General features: G+C 34.0%; 2 protein-coding genes across 2 annotated transcripts; one reads left to right on the forward strand and one right to left on the reverse strand.

Annotated features, from left to right (window-relative positions):
- Positions 1-3,295: 3,295 nt before the first annotated feature.
- On the reverse strand, positions 3,296-3,631 carry LOC110789373 (uncharacterized). The gene has a single exon (XM_021994033.1). The coding sequence runs from the start codon at positions 3,629-3,631 to the stop codon at positions 3,296-3,298; it is 336 nt and encodes a 111-aa protein (XP_021849725.1).
- Positions 3,632-5,431: 1,800 nt separating this feature from the next.
- Positions 5,432-20,036, forward strand: LOC110789378 (ras-related protein RABA1d). Its single transcript, XM_021994036.2, has 2 exons — positions 5,432-5,999; positions 19,307-20,036. Exons 1-2 carry the CDS (start codon positions 5,779-5,781, stop codon positions 19,737-19,739), a joined length of 654 nt encoding a protein of 217 aa, XP_021849728.1. The 5' UTR covers positions 5,432-5,778; the 3' UTR covers positions 19,740-20,036.
- The last annotated feature ends 1,703 nt before the right edge of the window (positions 20,037-21,739 follow it).

Genomic DNA, 21,739 nt, shown 5'->3' on the forward strand with positions numbered 1-21,739 from the left:
TATACTTTTTTCTTTTCTTTATTCAGTTTAGTACTTAACTTTACTACTTTGCTTAGCTTTTTATTTTAAATTTTATTTAACTAGATATTTTTTCTTAAATAGATGATGTAAAATATAATTAAAAATAAAATTGAGTTTCTTATACAATATGAATATGTGTAAAAAAATATTTCTTAGTCAATCCTATTTGCAAATTAGACATTTAATCATTTATTTTCGTAAACGTTGTTAATGGGATTAACAATTTTTTTTTTTTAAGGAAGCCTAAAAGACACTTAATTTTCATTACTTAAAAAACATTACCACTTAAACACAAAAGAACATTTGGCGGGAGATTACTACCCAACAAACGTCAACCATTGACCCACGGTAAGCAATGAGCGAGCTCGTGGGCAACATTATTACTACTTCTACGAACAAAAGACCAAGAAATATTAGAAAAAGAAATGAAAATATGATATTTATACTAATATATTAAAAGGCGTTGCAGAGAAAGTTGATATACCACGTAGAACTCTCATGTTATGTCACGTCATCCACTCACCAAGTTTATGTGATGTTATTGACAACCAAAATTCAATACAATAAGGTTCTAACCCAAGACCTCAAATTCGGTGAATAACTCTCATTACCATCTTAACCAACGACTAATTATTGTTATCCATACACATTAATTTATAAATATATGTTAACACGAAGTCTAAAACAACTAAATCTTTATGTTTCCTTTTATTTTTTATGGACCATATTGGAATAAATATAACAATTAAAGCATTAGGGAACCATGAATTAAACATGATATCATAAATCTCATAAACATCAACTATAGAAATGCCCTGCATAATTTAATTTGGTGTTTATTAATTTGAAGCACGTAGTTCCATTAGAAAATAAATTAAATGAATTGTAAGATGATCTAATTAAAAAATTATTTGGCATGAGAAATGACGTAGTGTATATGTGTAGGTGATGAACTTAATGAATCTTTTCACTTTTATGGACCACATGTATTTTGGTCAAATATTGAGCTGAATAAAAATCTCGAACTTTAATTATTCTAAGTAAAAACCGGAGAATCGCCCGGCCACACACTAGTTTAGGCATCTAAAACAAGGTGGAAATGTCTCCGCCCTTCCTCGTGCTCGTGAATTGCATTAATCTCATTCACACAATCATTCTCCACAACTGCATTGTCATAGCCATGCTCCGTCCCCAACTGTAGCCCCAAGAACACGACCTTTGTTTCAACCACTTTTGCTTCCCATAGGTCTCCACAATTACATTTTCAATTTTATAGGAATGTTGTTTAATTATCTTTCATGTTAGTACATTTAATTCCAAAAAATTCTAACCATACATATTCATATATTTAGCAATTACTAATTCTCTATAATTAAATAAGTCAATGTGCTTATTGGTAATTTTACACAATCAAACAACTATTATATATCAGTTATTTACCAAACACTTTTACACAACCAACTAATACGATCAGCTAGTGAAACAAGCTAATACCAACAGCTAGTCAAAACTGCTTATACAATCCGCTACCGGTAACAGTTAACCGCTAGTTACCAAACAGGGCCATAGATTCCTATGTAAATTATATATATCTTCGATCTTAGCGAATAAAATACAACATTACCCGTTCTTATACACAGGCGAGTAAGTTCGTTGGGAGAATTACACGGTACGGTACAATCCATGAAAACATATGATCATATTAAAACCAAATAATCAACATAATCGGGTGACCCGGGTAAGGGCATGTTTCAAGCAGAGGTTTTTAAGAGAGGGAAAAGAAGATAACTGCTTTTGAGCATTGAAACTAAAGAGGGAAGAGAAGATAAGAAGGACTAGAGTAAGACAGTGACATAATGTAAAAAGAAGGAAGATCCATTCGTATTTCGATTTTTAATATTCAAAGAGAGGGGAGCTTACATTATCATTATACAAGAATGCAATCGTCAAAATGAAGCAGTTGCAAACGAAAAATATATGAGAACAGTGTTTGGATACATAACTTATTTGTGACTACAACACGAAATTTGCATAACGGAGTCACCCGAACATCTCAACCATTGGCGGAGTTTCGCTGATCTTAGTCTATCAAAGAAGAAAATATTTTTCTCTAACCTAGCCAAAGAGTCTTTGCACAAAATAAATGTAATCAATTCAATGAAAATTATGTAGAAAGGAGACTCAACCGTTATATATCTCGATACACAACAAATTAATTTTTTTTGTTTGTATATATCTTTTCTGGTTTTGTATTAATGACAAAATTAATACTCCATAAATACTTTCATATCCATAGTCTAATAAAATATCCACCTCATCACAAACTTTTCAGAAATGCCGATCTACGATAAAATATTTTGAGGCAGCCTAAAAAAGGAAGGTTATCTGCACCTGTTCTGTTCTTTTAGTTACCCTTGTTGATGTTCTTAGTTTTCTTTATTGCAGTTATAAATTACCTTATTTTCAAGGCTATTAGCTCAAATGGTAGCGCAATGTATAATATTGTAAATGGTGTGTGTTCAAGTTCCGCATAGCCTACTACCTATATTACACTTGTGTATTGGTGTATTCTCATTGTTGGTGTTGTATTGGTCATAATTATAACTTGTAACAATCATATCACTCTTGATAAAATTAACTTCATTCTTTATTGTTTATTGCTTGGGTCACATTTTTCATTTACCAGGGTCACATTTTTCATTGAGTAAGCTAACTTTAGTCCTCAAATAAGATCACTTAGAGCATCCACATTCATGGGGAACCCATTAATTTCTCTTCCCTCATCTCATTGGTCCACATCACTTTCCACTAACTTTATCACATAACCTTCCCATTTCACAATTTCATACCTACATTCATTAACCTCCCCATTTACCTTCTCTCTCCTACTTTTCCATACCCCACTACCTTTTCTAATAAATAAGATTTGTAATTTGGTTTAGAATATTAATTAAATCAAAATTTGGTAATTATAATTAAATAATTACCATTTAATTAATCGGATTAAATAATTAATTGTAGTATGTTAAAAAGCGTAATTTTTAATTACACTAATTTAATCGTTAATTTCTATTTACACTAATTTACTCGATGTTATTAATCGCGCTGATGTTGATGATAATTTTTATCATTGGAACAAATAAATACTTAATAAATAAGATTTGTAATTTGGTTTAGAAATAAAACAACATAAATTCATTAAAGAAACATAGATGAATTAGACATGAAACCATACAATTTATATTTTTTAAAAAGATTGCAATAGTTTAGATAATCAGTCGTCATCGGTAGACGAGCCACAATTTTGCCAAATATGTTGAGCCATGTCTCTTTGTAAGGCATTGTGAACATTTCTATCCCATGTGTCAGCTCTCCTTTCCATATATTGGTCCAGTCCAACACCATTAAATCGACCAGGTTGCACAGAATAATTTGTACGAGTTGATCCGAAAATCGCTGTCCTGTTTTCTTGCTCAAATTTCGACATGTCATGATAATTATGGTATGTATCTCGCTCATCCTCAACAATCATATTATGAAGAATTATACAAGCCAACATAATCTCCCACAACAAGTGTTCATCCCATACAAGAGCTGGTCTTTGTATCATTGCGAAACGTGATTGAAGAACGCCAAAGGCACGCTCCACATCTTTTCGGACCGATTATTGGCGCTGGGTGAATAACTCAACCACGGGATTCATTGGCAGTCGAATAGCTGGGATGAACACTGGCCACTTAGTTTATATCCCATCAGTTAGATAGTACCCTTTGGTATATGTATTCCCATTGACTGTAAAGTTCACTTCAGGAGCTTTACCTTGATATATATCATCAAACACCGGAGATCGTTGCAACACGTTGATGTCATTACAAGTTACAGGTGTTCCAAAAAATGCGTGCCATATCCACAAGTCACGAGAGGCAACTGCTTCTAAGACAACCGTTGCAGATTTTCTCCTTCCTTGGGATAATCCTTTCCAAGCACGCGGGCAGTTTTTCCATTGCCAATGCATGCAATCTATACTGCCCATCATGCCTGGGAAGCCCCGTCTTTCCCCATCATGTAGGAGGCGCTGCAAATCTGTAACAGTAAGCCTCCTCAAGTACTCTTCTATGAACGCTTGTCGAACCCCTTTAACGAAGTGAACAAGACTTTCTCTTGCAGTTGACTGGATATTGGTTCTCAAACGGCATTCTGGTGCTACTCCTGTCACCTCCGGGAGTTGTGGGATATGGATCTACTTGTGGAGATGTTGGACGCAGTGTGCCGGGTGAGGAATGTTGTGAAGTATTCTGGTGTAAAAATGCTTGGTACATAGCAATGAATTGAGGATTGTTTAGCATGTTTGGATCAAAATTAATATTTGAATTTGGTTGGTAATTTGGATTTGGTTGGTTTGGATTTTCTTGGTAATTTGAGTTTCTTTGATATCTATTTTCATAGTTAGGATGATTTGGATCCATAACTATAAAGATGGAAAATTTTAAGGATGATGAAAAATTATGGATTTTTTGATGTGTTGAAAATATATCAATATTGGTCTCTATTTATAGAGGATAAAAAAATACTCCCTCTGTCCCAGAATACTCGCACCGGTTCGAGTCGACACGATTGCCAATGCACAACTTTGACCACCAATATATTTAACTACATATTATAAAAACTTATGAAATATTAATATTTTGAAAATATATGTTAAGATGAAGCCAACAATATATTATATGCTAACTTTTGTTTTCATATACTACAAATAAAATAGGGTCAAAGTGAATTATGTGAATAGTGTAAAAAGTCAAACCGGTGCGTGTATTTCGGGACGGAGGGAGTATGATTGTTGGTGTATTTTTTTTAATACATTGTATTACCGTTAGAAATGGTGTTGTTGCTGCTGCATTCCGACGGACATTTGGGTTTTTTTGGTTTTTTTTTTCTTTTAAATAATTACACGCGTGGGCTGATTGAAGGGAGTGGGAAACCCACTTGGTCAAGCTTGGGGACCACTACCATATTGGAAGCATCCTATATTATTTACCTCCCCTTTTATTTTCTAATTATGAGACACATTGAACATTCATGGGAACCATCCCTTTTCCATTTTTGCTCAAATGGGAAGGGTGATTTCCCATGAATGTAGATGCTCTTATATCTTTGGTCAGTTTCACTTTTATCTTTGGTCTGGTTACTTTTTACCTCGAGTGAATTTTATTTTTCACTTTTTACGCGCTAAGTTGAATATACTGTAAAATACCGTAGATCGGAGGCACACAAATTTCCTTTTCTCCTCTATGTCACCACATGGATTTTCCACCTCAGCTCTATCAATGTCCCTCACATTTTATACTGAAGTTTTATTGACAAACATTCTCACATTGTTTACGCAAACTGATGAGGTCCAAGTTGAAATTGAAGTTGAAGTTGAAGTTGAAGTTGAAGTTGAAGTTGAAGTTGATCCCAAGAGTGTCATCCATTTCCACATCAGCAAACATAAAAGAAGCGGCGAATTATTAGGAAGATATTTGAGCGTAATAAAAGTAACGCGGGTTATACGCTCACATACTTTTTTCCTTCCCCCTAAAATCTTTACAATTTTCAAAAACCCCACTTTTCTGCTTTCCTTTTTCAATTGGGGGTTCAAAAGGAAAAGGGCAGATTTCAATTTTTAATTTCAAATTTCAAAAGTTCCCAACTTCTTTCACATTGATCAATCGGAAAAAGCACAAAAAAGGGAAGAAATCGAAGTGGGTATTTGTAGAAATGGCGGGTTATAGAGCAGAAGATGACTATGATTACCTCTTCAAAGTAGTTTTGATTGGAGATTCTGGTGTTGGGAAGTCGAATTTGCTTTCGAGATTCACTAGGAATGAGTTCAGCCTCGAGTCTAAATCCACCATTGGTGTTGAGTTCGCAACTCGGAGCTTGAATGTTGATGAAAAAGTTATTAAAGCTCAGATTTGGGATACTGCTGGACAAGAAAGGTGACATTTCTTCTATATTTTGGGTAATTTGTTTTTGTCATCATGTCAATTTTTCTGGCTTTTGCTTCAATTTGATGATCTTATTATTGATTTTGTTTGTTTCTGAAGTTGTATTTAGGATTTATGATTTTGAATGTAGTTTATTTGGTAAATTTTGGAATAATTTCTGTATGTGTATTGTTGCTAATGGTTATATGGGTTTTGTGTTAAGGGTTTATTACTCCATACAGAATTGCTAGATCTAGTTTGATTTGAGATATGGTAGATTGTAGTTAAGAATTTGAGTTTGATTCAGAGATCTGAGTTCTTGAGATGGAATTATGTTAACATTTTGATACGGAGTATGTTTTAGAACTTCAGAATACTGCATATGATTTCATCTTTTAGTTATTTTGAACTGCGCAATTGTAACTTTGTTGTTTGTTTCGAGGATTTTGGATCTAGGTAGCTCAGTTGGGGTGAGATCTATATTTAGGTAGTAGTTTTAATTGTGAATTAGTAGAAACGAACGCTATATTCTGGCTTTATAACCTGAATTTTGTAAAAATTATTTAATTGTGTCGACCAAAGTTCGAGAAACTAACACAAGTTCTGGCTAAAGCTTGATTCTTTTATGTTTCTGAGACTTGGCAACTGGTGTTGGGTATTAATATATGTTTATGTCAGACTCGGTCACTTTGCAAAAGAATTGCATGTTTTTGTCTAAAATGAAGTGTCAAGTGTTTATGATCATGTATTCATGTGCGAGGGAGGAGTGTCCGCCATTTACACTTGGGGTAAAATGAATTGATGAATGGAGTGACAAAGCTGTTCCCTTCATCTTAAGTATTAGTCATTTCTGATCGTAAGAGTTTCTAATTTGTTGGTTAGCAACTTAGCATGTCTTTTCTACCTGCTTTAAGGATTCCTGTCACGGTCTTTAAACTTTATGAATTCTGCAGAGTGAGATTCTTGCAAGATTTGAATATCTTGTTCTTTGATTATGGAGTGACTAGTATTTGAACTTTGGAAGTATAGGATTGTACTAATTTCAGATTTATGAAAGTGGTGGTTGATTTAGTTTTTGGATCAAAATAAATTATGAATATGTTGGTAGTAACACCACCACCTACATATAGCTGCTTTAGTGTAATGGTAGTTGATTTTCTTTGTTAAAACTTAAAAGGAATAGAAAGTAGCAAGTTGCACCCAGCCTGAGATCCAATCTGCGAGGGGTTTGCATATCTTGCCCGTCTATAGAGGAGAGGAGTTGTGAGTTGGCAAAGAAAGGAAATAATGTGGTAGACCCATGCAAAAGTAATTTGCTGATTTTGTGTTGGGATTTGGATTGGTTTAAGACTAGATTATTTCAGTTTGGTCACTGGGCAGGCAAATGGCATCTGTGACTTTGCACATCAATTTTACAAGGGGCAACTGGGATTAGTTTGCATGTTAGTCCTTGAAACGTAAAACCATGGTATGAACCACAACTTACACTAGTATATCTTTTCTCCTGCTCAAGTTTCTTTTTCTACTTCTGGAGGTGGGTTGGGTATCCATGGGATTGGAAAACCATGCATCTTCATCTCTACCAGCACCCCCTCAGACCCTGCGTCACACCTTGTAATGTAATAAATTTAGGCTTATTTCTCGGTGAAGAAGCTCCCTAACCTCAACTTGCCTTAAAGTGGTTTAAGCTATCTGTCCGTCTTGATTCTAATACAGCTGCTGCCTGCCGGGGATTCTGTGGAAAATCTTTGAGATTTCATAAACAAGTTGTAAGCACCATGTCCACAAATGAAAATGTAGTGAAGAGGGGAGGCAGGTTTGTTATATTGAATCTTATGTGGATTAGGGACTGCATGGACTAGGTAAAAATTTTCTGACTGTGTGCAGAAGACTTGCCTGGATTCAGTAACAAAGTCGATTAAAGTGGATAGCTCAGAAATTCACAAACAGGCCATTAAGAAATGAGAATTATACAGGCCGTCACTGCATAAGTGTTCTCCACGACAAAAAAATGCATAGTTGTGGGGCTTTGTGTACTTGCACAAGGATCACAATCCATAATTACCAATGCATGATGTAATAGTTATAGCTGCTGTTTGATGCAACATTGGAGTTGGCAACTTGGCATTGATTGAAGGTGAGGAGGGAGGGTGTATATTTGAGATCCATGAAGGTTGGAGATCTGAGGGATGGAGAGAATCTTTTAAGTAGGATGTCAGTCAAAAGTTATACTTCCTCCATTTCTTATTAGATGACAAAATGTGATTTTTGACGCTATTCACATAAGCCCCTTTGCTTTCCTTTTGTGATTTATATTTAACAAAAAAAAATAGTCACGTGGGGTCTTATTAGATTCGTATGAATGAATATTTTTAAATATCAGCTTTTTATAATTTTTTCTTATCCATAATTGAAGAAATTAATGTTTGAAATCATGCATTGGCCTAAAAAATTGTGTCCCATCAAAACAAGAACGGAGGAAGTATTATTAGGGTTGAAGCTGGAAAGATCACAAGAGGAACATCAACATCTTTCCTAGCATAGTTGCACTTTACCCTCTTTCTTTGAATCTTCTTAGTAATCAAGTGTGCCTATTGATTACTATTCCCCCCCGCCCTAAAAGATTGCTCCATTTGACTTTTTACAGTCTCCAAGTCACGGCTTAAAACGTAAATATCTCTAATTCTACACGCATAAAAGTTATGAAATTTAGATATTCCAAAAAAATTATATTGAAACGAATCTAACAAGACCCCACATGACTGTATTTCTTATAGGCTAATGAGAATTAATGGTCAAAATTTTCAAAGTTTGATCCAAAAAATTGCAATGGGGCTATCTTTTAGAGACGGAGGGAGTATATTTTCCTTCTTAATATTTTTGGTCCATGACTGAGCTTTGAACGTTCCAGATGGATTAAGAGGCCAGTGGTTATGTTAGTCCCTACGCTCTTCCAGTCTTCATTTTAATCTAAATAAAGTCTTACTGCAAATCAGCTCTGTCTGTGAAGGAGTGATTAAAGGTAGAGCTGAAAGATTATGCTTTAAAGGTGCTTATACCTATAACTTCGCAATAAGACAGGCATGTATTGTGATTCAGATTCTTTCTTAACCTCGCAATAAAAGGGTTTTAGGCTTTTAGCCCATGGCTAACTCTTTTGTTTCTACTTTGCTACTTGTTATTTATTTTGGTCTCCACCACTGCATAGCGACCCCCCTTCATCAAGGTTTCCAGTGTAAGTGTAGAAGTCCTGCGCAGCCTGCACAGGAATCCCCCACTTGACTAATAGCCTCTGTAGTGGGCCCTTGAGTACTAATTTGGAGCTTCATTGAACAGTTTTTAAAACTCAAAGAGTCTCCTTGCATGGCTATTGAAGCTGTTAATCTGTTTGCTATTGTAGGTCTTGCATGCATTTTCTGCTTCTTACATGATTTTGATCCATTTCTTTTGAGTCTTTGTGAATTCTATTCTAATATAATTGAATTTTCTAGGTATTTTGTTACTATAATTGACTTTCTTCTTTATTGTGAAGTAGTAGACAGGAGTTGCATTTTTATGAAGGGAATTGGGAAGGCATATTGCCTAACCTAAGAAGGAGCCTTTTTTTAGAAGCATTGGGGTGATGTTAATGTTGTATTGTGATAGGTGAAGTATTAGTTTTAAACATTTGGAACTCTGAAACCCCAAGAGGAGGATCGGAAAGAATTATTCTTCATATGAGGAATCGAGTTGTGTCAAAAGGGGCAAGAGGGTGGGGTAAATATAATAAACAATAGAATCAAACATGAGTAAAGTAAGAAACTATTTCCATTTCTTTCCAGCAGTCTAGAAATGTGGGTCAAATGAAGTGACGAGAGACTTGTTTTGGTAGGATTGAGAATAAACAACCCCTTGACTACTTGCAATGTTTAGATTATAGAACTATAAAAGTGCCTGTGTTAAAACCTAATTCAATGACTTTTGTTAACTGCTTTGACATAGTAGATATATTGGCTTCGTGGTCCTGTAAAAACACCATATTTCCACTTAGTTTATTTTTGTCCGCCTCTTTTTTGTTTCTCGTCTCATTTCACTTCGGAATTTTATGATTGGATTATATGTGTGATGTCCTTATCTGTTACTTTCTGAATTGCTTGAGAATCTTTGCTGAATCAGCAACGTATGTTTGAGTGATTTTTTTTGCATCAGTTTTTAGTGGTCATAATTTTCCCCCCAATTTTTTTTTGAGAAGCTTAACTGGGTAGCAATTTTTTTCGAGAAAAGCAAGCATTTATGGTAGATAAAACACGGGAAATCGGAGTCTAGCTATAGCTGGCAAAAACCTCATCCTAGAGAGAGAGAGAGAGAGAGAGAGGGGGAGGGGGGGGGGGAGGGAAAGCTGTGTCCCCCTTGAATGTGGTTCCGAAAGGGGAACAGTTTGGACACCTTACAAAAGTAAACCACCACCCAAGCATATCTGACTAGTTAATGCATCTGGCCCAGGGGCCTTGTTCCCATGAATAGAAGCTTGCTTGATAGAAGGCCTAAGTAAGATGGCATATAAGTCCGCAAATTTTTGGCTATACCCGGGTACAGCCAAAGCTGGCTGTACCCCCATCCAAAACGATGTCGTTTTGTGTTGTTTAAAATGAACATTAATATACTGGTACAAAAATGAACATTTACTATTTCGAAAATGAACATTTATTTATTTGGAATGAACATTTACTATTTTGGAAATGAACATTTATTTATTTATTTGGAAATAAACTACAAAAATGAACATTTATTTATTTATTTGGAATGAACATTTACTATTTTGGATATGAACATTTATGTATTTATTTGGAAATAAACAATATAGGCGCTTGTAAAAACATAAAAGACCAATGAAGTGAACAATTTCATTATGAACATTAACCATATATTTATTGTGAACAAACAAATAAACAAGAAAGAACAAATAATTCAACAAAAAAGAACAAACAATATAAAAAAGAACATAAGATTCCAGAAAAAAGAACAACCAAAACAACAATTATGAACAATTTTATGATGAATTTTAAAGCCAACATGAAAGAACAAACAATAAAACAAGAAAGAACAAATACTGGTACAAAAATGAACATTTACTATTTCGAAAATGAACGTTTATTTATTTATTTGGAATGAACATTTACTATTTTGGAAATGAACATTTATTTATTTATTTGGAAATACACTACAAAAATGAACATTTACTATTTCGGAAATGAACATTTACTATTTCGGAAAAGAACATTTATTTATTTATTTAGAATGAACATTTACTATTTTGGAAATGAACATTTATTTATTTATTTGGAAATAAACAATATAGGCGCTTGTAAAAACATAAAAGACCAATGAAGTGAACAATTTCATTATGAACATTAACCATATATTTATTGTGAACAAACAAATAAACAAGAAAGAACAAATAATTCAACAAAAAAGAACAAACAATATAAAAAAGAACATAAGATTCCAGAAAAAAGAACAACCAAAACAACAATTATGAACAATTTTATGATGAATTTTAAAGCCAACATGAAAGAACAAACAATAAAACAAGAAAGAACAAATACTGGTACAAAAATGAACATTTACTATTTCGAAAATGAACGTTTATTTATTTATTTGGAATGAACATTTACTATTTTGGAAATGAACATTTATTTATTTATTTGGAAATACACTACAAAAATGAACATTTACTATTTCGGAAATGAACATTTACTATTTCGGAAAAGAACATTTATTTATTTATTTAGAATGAACATTTACTATTTTGGAAATGAACATTTATTTATTTATTTGGAAATAAACAATATAGGCGCTTGTAAAAACATAAAAGACCAATGAAGTGAACAATTTCATTATGAACATTAACCATATATTTATTGTGAACAAACAAATAATTCAACAAAAAAGAACAAACAATATAAAAAAGAACATAAAATTTCAGAAAAAAGAACAAACAATACAACAATTATGAACAATTTTATGATGAATTTTAAAGCCAACATGAAAGAACAAACAATACAACAAGAAAGAACAAACAATAAAGCAAATAATTATTATGAACAAACAAATAAACAAAAAATAACAAATAATTCAACAAAAAAGAACAAACAATATAAAAAAGAACATAAAATTCCAGAAAAAAGAACAAACAATACAACAATTATGAACAATTTTATGATGAATTTTAAAGCCAGCATGAAAGAACAAACAATACAACAATAAGTTTGATGAATGAATTTAAAAAACAACAAGAAAGAACAAACAGTACAACAAGAAAGAACAAACAATACAAAAAGAAAGAATAAAAGATTAATGAAGAATTTAATTATGAACATTAACCATATGATTATTATAAACAAACAAATAAACAAGAAAGAACAAACAATATAAAAAAGAACATAAAATTCCAGAAGAAATAACAAAAAATACAACAATTATGAAAATTTGATGAAGAATTTAAAAAACAACATGAAAGAACAAACAGTACAACAAGAAAGAACAAACAGTACAATAAGAATGAACAAATAGTACAATAAAAAAGAACAAACAGTACAATAAAAAAGAACAAACAGTTGACAAGAATGAACAAACAATATGAGCGCATTGTTTTTGGGGGGTACAGCCAGAGCTGGCTGTACCCGGGTACAACAGTTAGCGATTAGGTGCTACGCCGTTCCCTAAAATGTTCTGATAATAACTGAGAAAGCAGTCACAACATCGTTGGGATTACTTTGAAGTTTGAACCACCCCAACCTCATCATTGAGCATTTCCATCCATGAGGGGAAGTTTTCTCTCTCTAACGGTGACTAACCACATTCTCCTCTACATCTTTTTTCCTCATGAGTATTCCCATTCGAAAGGAAACAAATGGTTTCCTCATCACCCCCTCGCCACTTAACTCTATCTGTTTGTTTGTTAACCAAACTTGACTTCAAAGCTGAAATCAGCAATACAAAACCAGGGAAAGGAAAAGAACTATGACAAGACCATAACATCCGTTACATTCTACAGTAATCTACAACCCATAACAATGAGCTTTAATAAGACTATCAGCATTCTGCCTGCTACTTTTAAATCTTCTCTGGTTTTCTTTCCTCACGAAGATGATAAATTGAGATTGAAATGGCCATCCACTATTTGATTTAGTAAAATTTTGAAAAAAACGTGAAATTTAAATGTGTTTGAAATATGGCAAATTGGATCTCATATAGAAAATTAAAAATTAAAAAAATACAGCCAATGATAAAAAAAATAATATTATATTTTGTGAAAAAATGAAAAATAAATAATGTAGAAGGCTATTTGTAGGGTTCATTGGTACAATGCACAATTCTCTTCACCAAGTTGGGCAAAATGGATTCTTCTTATTTGGTGCAGAAGTTCATGCATTGAGCCGTGTGCAACTATGCCTTGCAAACAATTTCTTGCGTAATTTATGATGTTTATTTTTCACAAAATATAATTTTAAAAAGTATAAAAAGTAACTATCAATGGCTATATTGTTTTATTCTCGATAAAAAACATTCATTTTGCTATATTTAAACACATTTGAATTTTAGTGTTTTTAATATTTACTTGATGAAAAGTAGTGGAAAGTGGATGAGAGAATGATGAAGAATTTTACCCTTCTAAATTGAAATCTTTCGGTTTTCTTTCCTTCCGAAGATGATAAATTGAGATTAGAATGACCATCCACTCTTTCGTTAAGTAAAATATTGAAATACTGTAAAATTTATGTGTTCGAAATATAACAAAATGGTTGTCACGTAGAGAATTAAAAAATGTAGCCAATGGTAAAAAAAATACATTTTAAAAAGTTACGTTTTGTGAAAAAAATAAAAATAGAAAATGTAAAATGCAGTTGGTGAGGCCGTGAGGTTCATTGGCACATTGTCCAATACTCCAATCCACAATTCTCTTCACCAAGTAACCGAAATGAGTTCATCTCATTTGGTGCGGAAGTTCATGCATTGAAACATGTTGCTTATTAATTGTTTTTCACAAAAATATAGTTTATAAAATATATAAAGCAACTATTATTCCCTATATTTTCTAATTCTCAATAAACGACATCCATTTTGCTACTCCCTCCATCCCACAATATTGGTTACACTCACCTTTGCACAAAGTTTAAAGTGATAAGTGTTTGTTTGGTTATCAATTGCTATTTTATTGGAAAAATAAATATGATACTTCCTCCGTTCCATAATTCATGTTTACTATTCATATGGTCAAAGTTAAAAACTTTAACCGTAATTAATAGTATAAATAGTAGAAAAAATATTAACTTGTGGGATATCATTGGATTCTTTAAATGTAAATTTTCTAAATATCATAATTTTGTAATTTATTAATGCGAAATTAAAACTATTAGTGGTCAAAGTCATGCATTGGAGACCCCATATAATGGAAAATTGAGAAATACTATGGAACGGAGGGAGTACAAGTTAGTGAGGGTATTGTTTTTTAATTGAATGAGAGGGTGTGGGGACGATTTTTTGTTTTTTTAGTGGGGGAGAGTGAGACATTATAATAATTGTGGGGTCACTCCTGTTTACTTTTGTTCTTTATGGGAACTCCTAGGGTTGTTGACTTTTTGGTGTCCCCTCTATGAAACACCTACTGTGCTCTTACTAATGTGTTGAATTTGTTTAAGTAAAAAAATCATCTATTTATAAAATATTATTTCAAACTAATAATATAGAATAATTCAATTCCTCTAAGCAACAAAGTACATACGTCGTACGACATTTGTTTTATAAAGTTACAATATCCATATGAAATATCACTCACACATCTTGTGCACTGAAACTAGTATTTACTTGATGAAATAGAGGGGAAAGGGGGTGGGGGAATGATGCGGAATTTTACCCTTTCAAAATTGAAATCTCCTCTGGTTTTCTTTCCTTCCAAATATGATAAATTGAGATTAGACTACCATGCATTCTTTCATTAAGCAAAATTTTAAAAATTGTAAAATTTAAATGTGTTGGAAATATAGCAAAATGGATATCATAGATAGAGAATTAAAAATTATATTTTGTGAAAAATGAACAATGAATAATGTAAAAGGCTATTTTGGGGTTCACTGGCATATAGTCCAATGCACAATTCTCTTCACCAAGTGAGCAAACTGAATTCTCCTCATTTGGTGCGAAAGTACATGTATAACCATGTGCAACCGTGCCTCGCAAATAGTTTCTTGCATAATTGATGATGCTTATTTTTCGCAAAATACAATTTTTAAAATAAAATAAAACAAAAGTAACTATCATTGGCCATATTTTTTAATTCTCGATAAAAGACATCCATTTTGCTATATTTTGAACACGTTTAAATTTTACCCTTTTTAATGTAATACAATTTACTTGATGAAACAGTGTATAAAGTGGATGAGAGAATGATGGGGAACGTTTTGTTTCCTTATGAGTGGGATAGATTTTTTCGGGGGAAAACTGTCTGAGGAAAGGTGATGTAGAGGAGGAAGAAAGTGAGTAGAAAGAGAGAAAGATCCTAATGGATGGAAATTCTCTAACACCACATTATTTCTACTACTCATCCTAAAACTACTATGGAAAAAAAGCAGTATTCTCATCTCCTGCATTTAACCAGGGATTTTTTGTCATTTAACACCTTAAAAAAACTAGTTTTTGTAATTTAACACCTTACTTATTTTTTATTGTTTTTAAACACCTTAAAAAACAAAAACATTTAGAAATCAACACCACTTGACAATTTTTGTTAGAAAAAACATTAGTTTTTAACTATGCTAAAGTTCCCAAGGCATGATATGGTGGTAAACAACTCCTTCTACCATCAAATTATGCTTTGGAAGTTATAGCATGATTAAAAATCAACGTTTTTTTCTTATGGAAATCGTTAAGCGGTGTGATTTATAAATTTTTAGATTTTTAAGGTGTTTAAATATAATAAAAAATAAGTAAGGTGTTTAATTACAAAAACTAATTTTTTTAAGGTGTTAAATGACAAAAAATCCTTTAACCAGGGAGCCTTGTTTTTCTTTATGAAGATATGATAGATAAGCTTACGAGCTTTTGCATAATCATTAGCAACAATCCAGATTATTAGGGTTATTATGAAGATTTTTCACATCCCCTGAGCAAATTGAAGGTTTAGGTTCAGATTTTTTTATATCAGAAAAGCCATCTTTGTTTAACAAACATATCTTTACACTCTTCAACTTGCTTACTTGTGTATAACTAGGATTCTAGGAGTACCCTTTAACAGAAGCAACACTTGATCTTCTCAAAAGTTCCTCAGCATTCCACATATTAGTATCTAAAAAGCGCTTTACCAATATTACTATATTAGCATTAGGAGAAAGAGATAAATATCCGGGGAATTGTCTAACAAACCCTCAGGGGCAAATAACATCATTACAAACCATGCGATCAAGCTTACAAACTACTTTCGTATTGCCAGATTGTGTATTTGTCTAAGTGTAGAAACAACAGCCAAGCTACATTGAAGCAAACACTACTTAAAGTTAATGTTTGCAGCTAAAGAAACAGGATGACTAGCCACCTAACCTATACTCAGGAAGTCAGGATTTAAACTTTTAAAGGATTGTTAAAATCCCCACAAACAACCCAAGGGAGATTAGCCTTTTTACCAATAGCAATCAGCTAATTGAAAAGCTTCAATCTATTAGTTGCAGAATTTGAGGCATAAACGAAAGAAACAAAACACATACCATGAACCCTAGCCTTAAAATGAATAAATTGCTCGGAAACAAAGAAAATCTCTCCATTGAAAGAATTAGGATTCCGTGTAATTATGATTCTAGCTTTCTCACACATTTGCAGATTAGTAGTCCCACCCTAGTCAGGACATGTATTATGAATACCTTTAGAAAATTGATTGTCCTGACCTTTGTCTCCAGAAGATCTAATGCCCTATATTATTATGAGAAATTAATTTTCTCACTTAACCCTGAGTAGATAGGCCATTACGTACCCTGACATATTTCATGAAGCCACCTATTTCTGCCCTGTGGGTGTCAACCCCCTAGCAGCATTATCACTAATTTGCTCAATAAAAGTAGTAACTGGAGGTCTATTGCTGTTCCTAGCAAGCTCAATTACCTCATTACCAGTTTGTCTTATCCTAGGGACCCATCATCTTTTAGGTTTATGCCAAACTCTGCAGCTCTCAGTATAGTCAGTAACACGACCAAACTTCTGACATGTATTGGAAAACGTAGGTTTCCATTCATATTCTAGTTTGAGTAGTGGTGTCACCATTTATACCAAGGATTTCAATTGACTTCAGAAATCGCCATCCACTAAGACTGGCAAATTGAAATCAATTCCTAGTAGCAGTAGCAGTGTCAGTTTTATGAACTTCCCAACCAGACTCATGATTCTCGTTAACGCCCTACTTCCCCATAGTTTGATATGAAGCATAGGCAATTTTTCCCTACCAGCACCACACCACCTCCTCTGAAGGGTCACAGTCGGAGACCAAGTCTTCATGCTGACAGGGTTATAAGCTATAACATCTGAGGTCGACTAGCTAAAGCAAGGCCTCTATTAGCCACTGATTCAAATCTAACAAGCATAATTCCTGTAGAGACTATAGCAATCTTTGAAATCCCCACTTTCCCAAATTCTTTTAAGATACCACACATAAGTTTATAAGGAGGGGAAGGCCCAAGGACATGACAAACAATTGCAGAATTCAAGTGAAGTAGGTAATTTTCCCTCACCATCATAGATGCTTTGTCCTGTTATACAGCTCATATCCTTTACTTTGGTAATAAGGTCATAAGATTGCACTTTGGGTTAGCTCAGAAAGTGACTGAAAGTGTAGATGATGTCTATGATGGTTAGTAAATAACACTCCTGTTATTTTTTAAGTAGTACGTACACTTGCCTAAATAGGCCCTTTTTATTTAAGTGTTAGTGTTACACTCCCATATTTGGAAACTTACTACACTATGTTATTATACCTATCTTCTCTCATGGTCCACACTCCCATTATATTAATCTTTCTGTCTCTCCCATGGTCTTCACACATACTCACATCAGATTTTCTTACAATAAATATTTTCATACTATCAATTTCTTACAGTAAAGAATTAACTACTTAGCCCCACTTGCATAATATTTTAAGAAATTCAATGCAAACTTCCTAAAACTATGTGTAATGTAACACTTAAAAACGGAGAGGTTAATGATAAATGTCATCTGAAGTGCCAAAGCAGCAACAATGGGTCCTATGGGGGATAACGGGTTGAATTCTTTTACCGGAAGAGGCAGAGCATTATTAACTTTAGCTTTCAAGTTTCTTCTGTCTGGCTAAATTCTGTTAAAATATGGGGTGTGACGGATTTACAACACGGGAAGAGGGTCATAAATGAGTAATTACTTCAAATAAAATATAATATTTACCTAAAATATGAGGCTATTTAATGTGACCTTAGAACTCTTGTTTGGTAATCATCTTATTTGTGATATTTTTATGAAAGTCATTGACACCCCTAAGGATTTATTCTGAGTGTCTTCGTTTTTAATTCTGATATCTACAACAACAGTGGAACAGTTGAGATTAAGGAGGGAAGTAAAAATATCCATAGTAAAAACAAGGAAATTTTGTCATTTAAGATCTTAAAAAAATCAGTTTTTGTAATTTAACACCTTACTTGAGTTTTATTATATTTAAACACCTTAGAAAAAAACAAAAGGATGCATGGTAGACTGCTTTAGCACAACAATCTTCATTCCTCAAAATTCTGTAATTCTTCTATGTTCAAGGATGGCGAAGTCGCCCAGTCGGTAAAGGATGGCCAGGCACATGGATCTTCAAAGAATTTTTTTTTTATACCTGCCAGAGCTATTATTTCCCAGGATGCAAAGAAAGATGATTACTAGTTTTATGTTAACTTTTGCACTTTTTTGTGGTGGGGTTGGGGTTGGGGTTGGGTGGGAGTCGCTTGTGCATGAGCTTTTCTATTATTGGAGGCAGATACCTACAATTAAATCTACGGAGAGCATATGGGTTGATACATAGTATGATAAAGGTTATAAGAAGTATTATTGAAATCATAACATATCCTTTGCTGTGAGAAGATGAGACAAGGAGACTATTTGTTTCATCAGGGCAAAGTAGTTTATAACAGCTTTCTTTCTTCAGTTTGGCATTGTTTTGCTGCCTTTACCTTCTCATTACCGGTAGTTCTATTAATTTCGCACTAGTCACGAATAAGTATTTACTGGTGTACCAGGTTGCATTTTGTATAACGAGATAGTTTGACAGCATTCTTAATTTCTAGGTATCGGGCCATTACCAGTGCTTACTATCGAGGGGCTGTTGGTGCACTTCTTGTGTATGATGTCACTAGGCATGCCACATTCGAGAGCGTGGAGAGGTGGTTAAAAGAGTTGAGGGATCACACAGATCCCAACATTGTAGTGATGCTTATTGGAAACAAAGCAGACCTTCGCCACCTTGTTGCAGTTCAAACGGAGGATGGGAAAACATTTGCTGAAAACGAGTCCCTGTATTTCATGGAGACTTCTGCATTGGAAGCAACAAATGTAGAGAATGCCTTTACAGAAGTTCTTACTCAGATATACAGAATTGTGAGCAAGAAGGCTATGGATGCCGGTGAGGATGCAAATGGTTCAACTGTCCCTGCAGGAGAAAAGATAGATATTGGTAAAGAAGTGTCTGCCGTGAAGAAAGGTGGTTGCTGCTCTAGTTAAGGAGCTTGCTTTTTCGTAATTAGATTTCATTAGATTGGTCAAGGTGCAGATTTGCAGCTGTGTTGTTGATGCTGCACAGTTTTTCTATACACCATTATACTACATGTACTTGTATAATTTTCTGAGATATTCCCCATTCCCATTATTAGGAGGTAGAGGATTATTTTGGTTTTATTTCATTTTTTTTCTTTCTAAAAAGGCTCTCGTATATATTATTTATTTACTGAAATACGCATATACGCATGGACCTTGTTCAGCAGTTGAATAGAAGAATCAGCAACCAAGATTTTCCTGTAAGTTGTGTTTCGCTAAAAGTTACCTAGTAATGTAGTGTTAATCATGAATAGTGCCAAATGTCATGCATTGGATCAAAATGGATATACAATACAAAGTATTATGCAGATGGTGAGTTGGACATGCATAAATCTAAATTGGTGATCATGGGAAACAAACAACATGGCATTGACTATGGAGAAACATTTGCTCCAGTGGCTAAGTTAGCAATTGTGAGATCATTTCTAGTTGTTACTGCTCTTGATGGATAGGTGATGAGTGACATTTATGTCACTCCTAGGGTTAGTATTTTGCTTTTCTTCTTCATGTTTTCGTTTTGATTTTCACCCTTTATGCTCGTTTTAGCCTCCCTCGTTTTTCCTTGTTTGGTTGACTCAGTTACTCCCATTTACCGTCATTTTCCTTGTTTTTCCTCATTTTTTGCAAGCTTTTGTTTTTCACGGGTTTGTTAATGTGTAGGAAAATAGGTAAAGCGGAAGGGAAAGTCAACGGAAGTCAACATCATACCAAGGAAAAGTCGAAGCGAAAAAGAAGTCATAAAACAAAGAACTCCATCATGTTCGGCCGAACCCACCTTATAGTCCGGTCGAACTTCAATTTTGGAGGACTTCTTGATCTTAGCTGATGGTTCGGTCAAACTCCATTAAGTTCGACCGAACCTATCCTGTTGTTCGGGCCAACATACCCTCAAGTTTGGGCGAACTGAAGTGTTGAAGAGTTTCTGATCCCTGATGTGATCGGCCGAACTTACCCTGTTGTTTGGGAGAACATACCCTCAAGTTTGGGCGAACTGAAGTCCCGAAGAGATCCTGATCCCTGCTGTATTCGGCCAAACCTTCCATTGGTTCGCCCGAACTTACCCTTTTGTTCGGCCGAACTCCTTCATTGTCCGGCCGAACCTGCTATCAACGCCGACTTCTTTTTGCTGAGAAATTTAAATCTTTTTAGGGAATTTTTAGTTTACCAGTTTTGACCAACAATAGTTTGAATTTATTTTAGAGAGAAAAAGTAAGGAACTTCATTGATTGCTCATTTATGATTGGGATTCTTTCTAATCTTTGATTTGAATCTTCGTTGTAAAATTCTTAACTCTTACTTTCATTGTATTGTCATCAATTTCTGATTTTCTTTGGTTTGTTCTATTTGTTTTCTCATTAATCAAAAACCCCAAAAGAAAAAAGAACTGTAGGGAAAAGATCAGTCCAACTAGCATTGGAAAGAACTCTATCAATTCTGGAGAAGACTCTGGCCTCCCCCTCTTGTTTATTGTTCCATGTATACTGTCTTCCTACAGTTTTAATAGTGGTGAGATCACAGTAGAACATGCAATTCCTCATGGCTTGGATATCCCGCAGTCTGACAGGGCCTCCAATTTTATCCTCAATCTCCATAAGGGCATTGAAATCCCCCATTATGACCCAAGATTGACTGCAGTGATCAGCTATGTGAGTTAGAGAATCCCATAAAGGAACTCTTTCATTCTTTCCATTCATCCCATAGATGAATGTGCTCTAAAACCCAACACCAATGCTTCTTCGCTTAATAATGCAATGAATGTGCTGGAAACTCATAGACACTATGTCCACATCAAAGATAGTAGGATCCCAAGCTAGGATTATTCTACCCGTAGAAGAACAACTCAAGTTGGTAGTGAAATTCCAACCAGGACATATATTAAGGTACAAGTCACCCAATTTTGGTGCCTT

The sequence above is a fragment of the Spinacia oleracea genome, chromosome 5 (assembly GCF_020520425.1).
Source record: "Spinacia oleracea cultivar Varoflay chromosome 5, BTI_SOV_V1, whole genome shotgun sequence".
In the NCBI taxonomy this organism is placed as follows: Eukaryota; Viridiplantae; Streptophyta; class Magnoliopsida; order Caryophyllales; family Amaranthaceae; genus Spinacia; species Spinacia oleracea.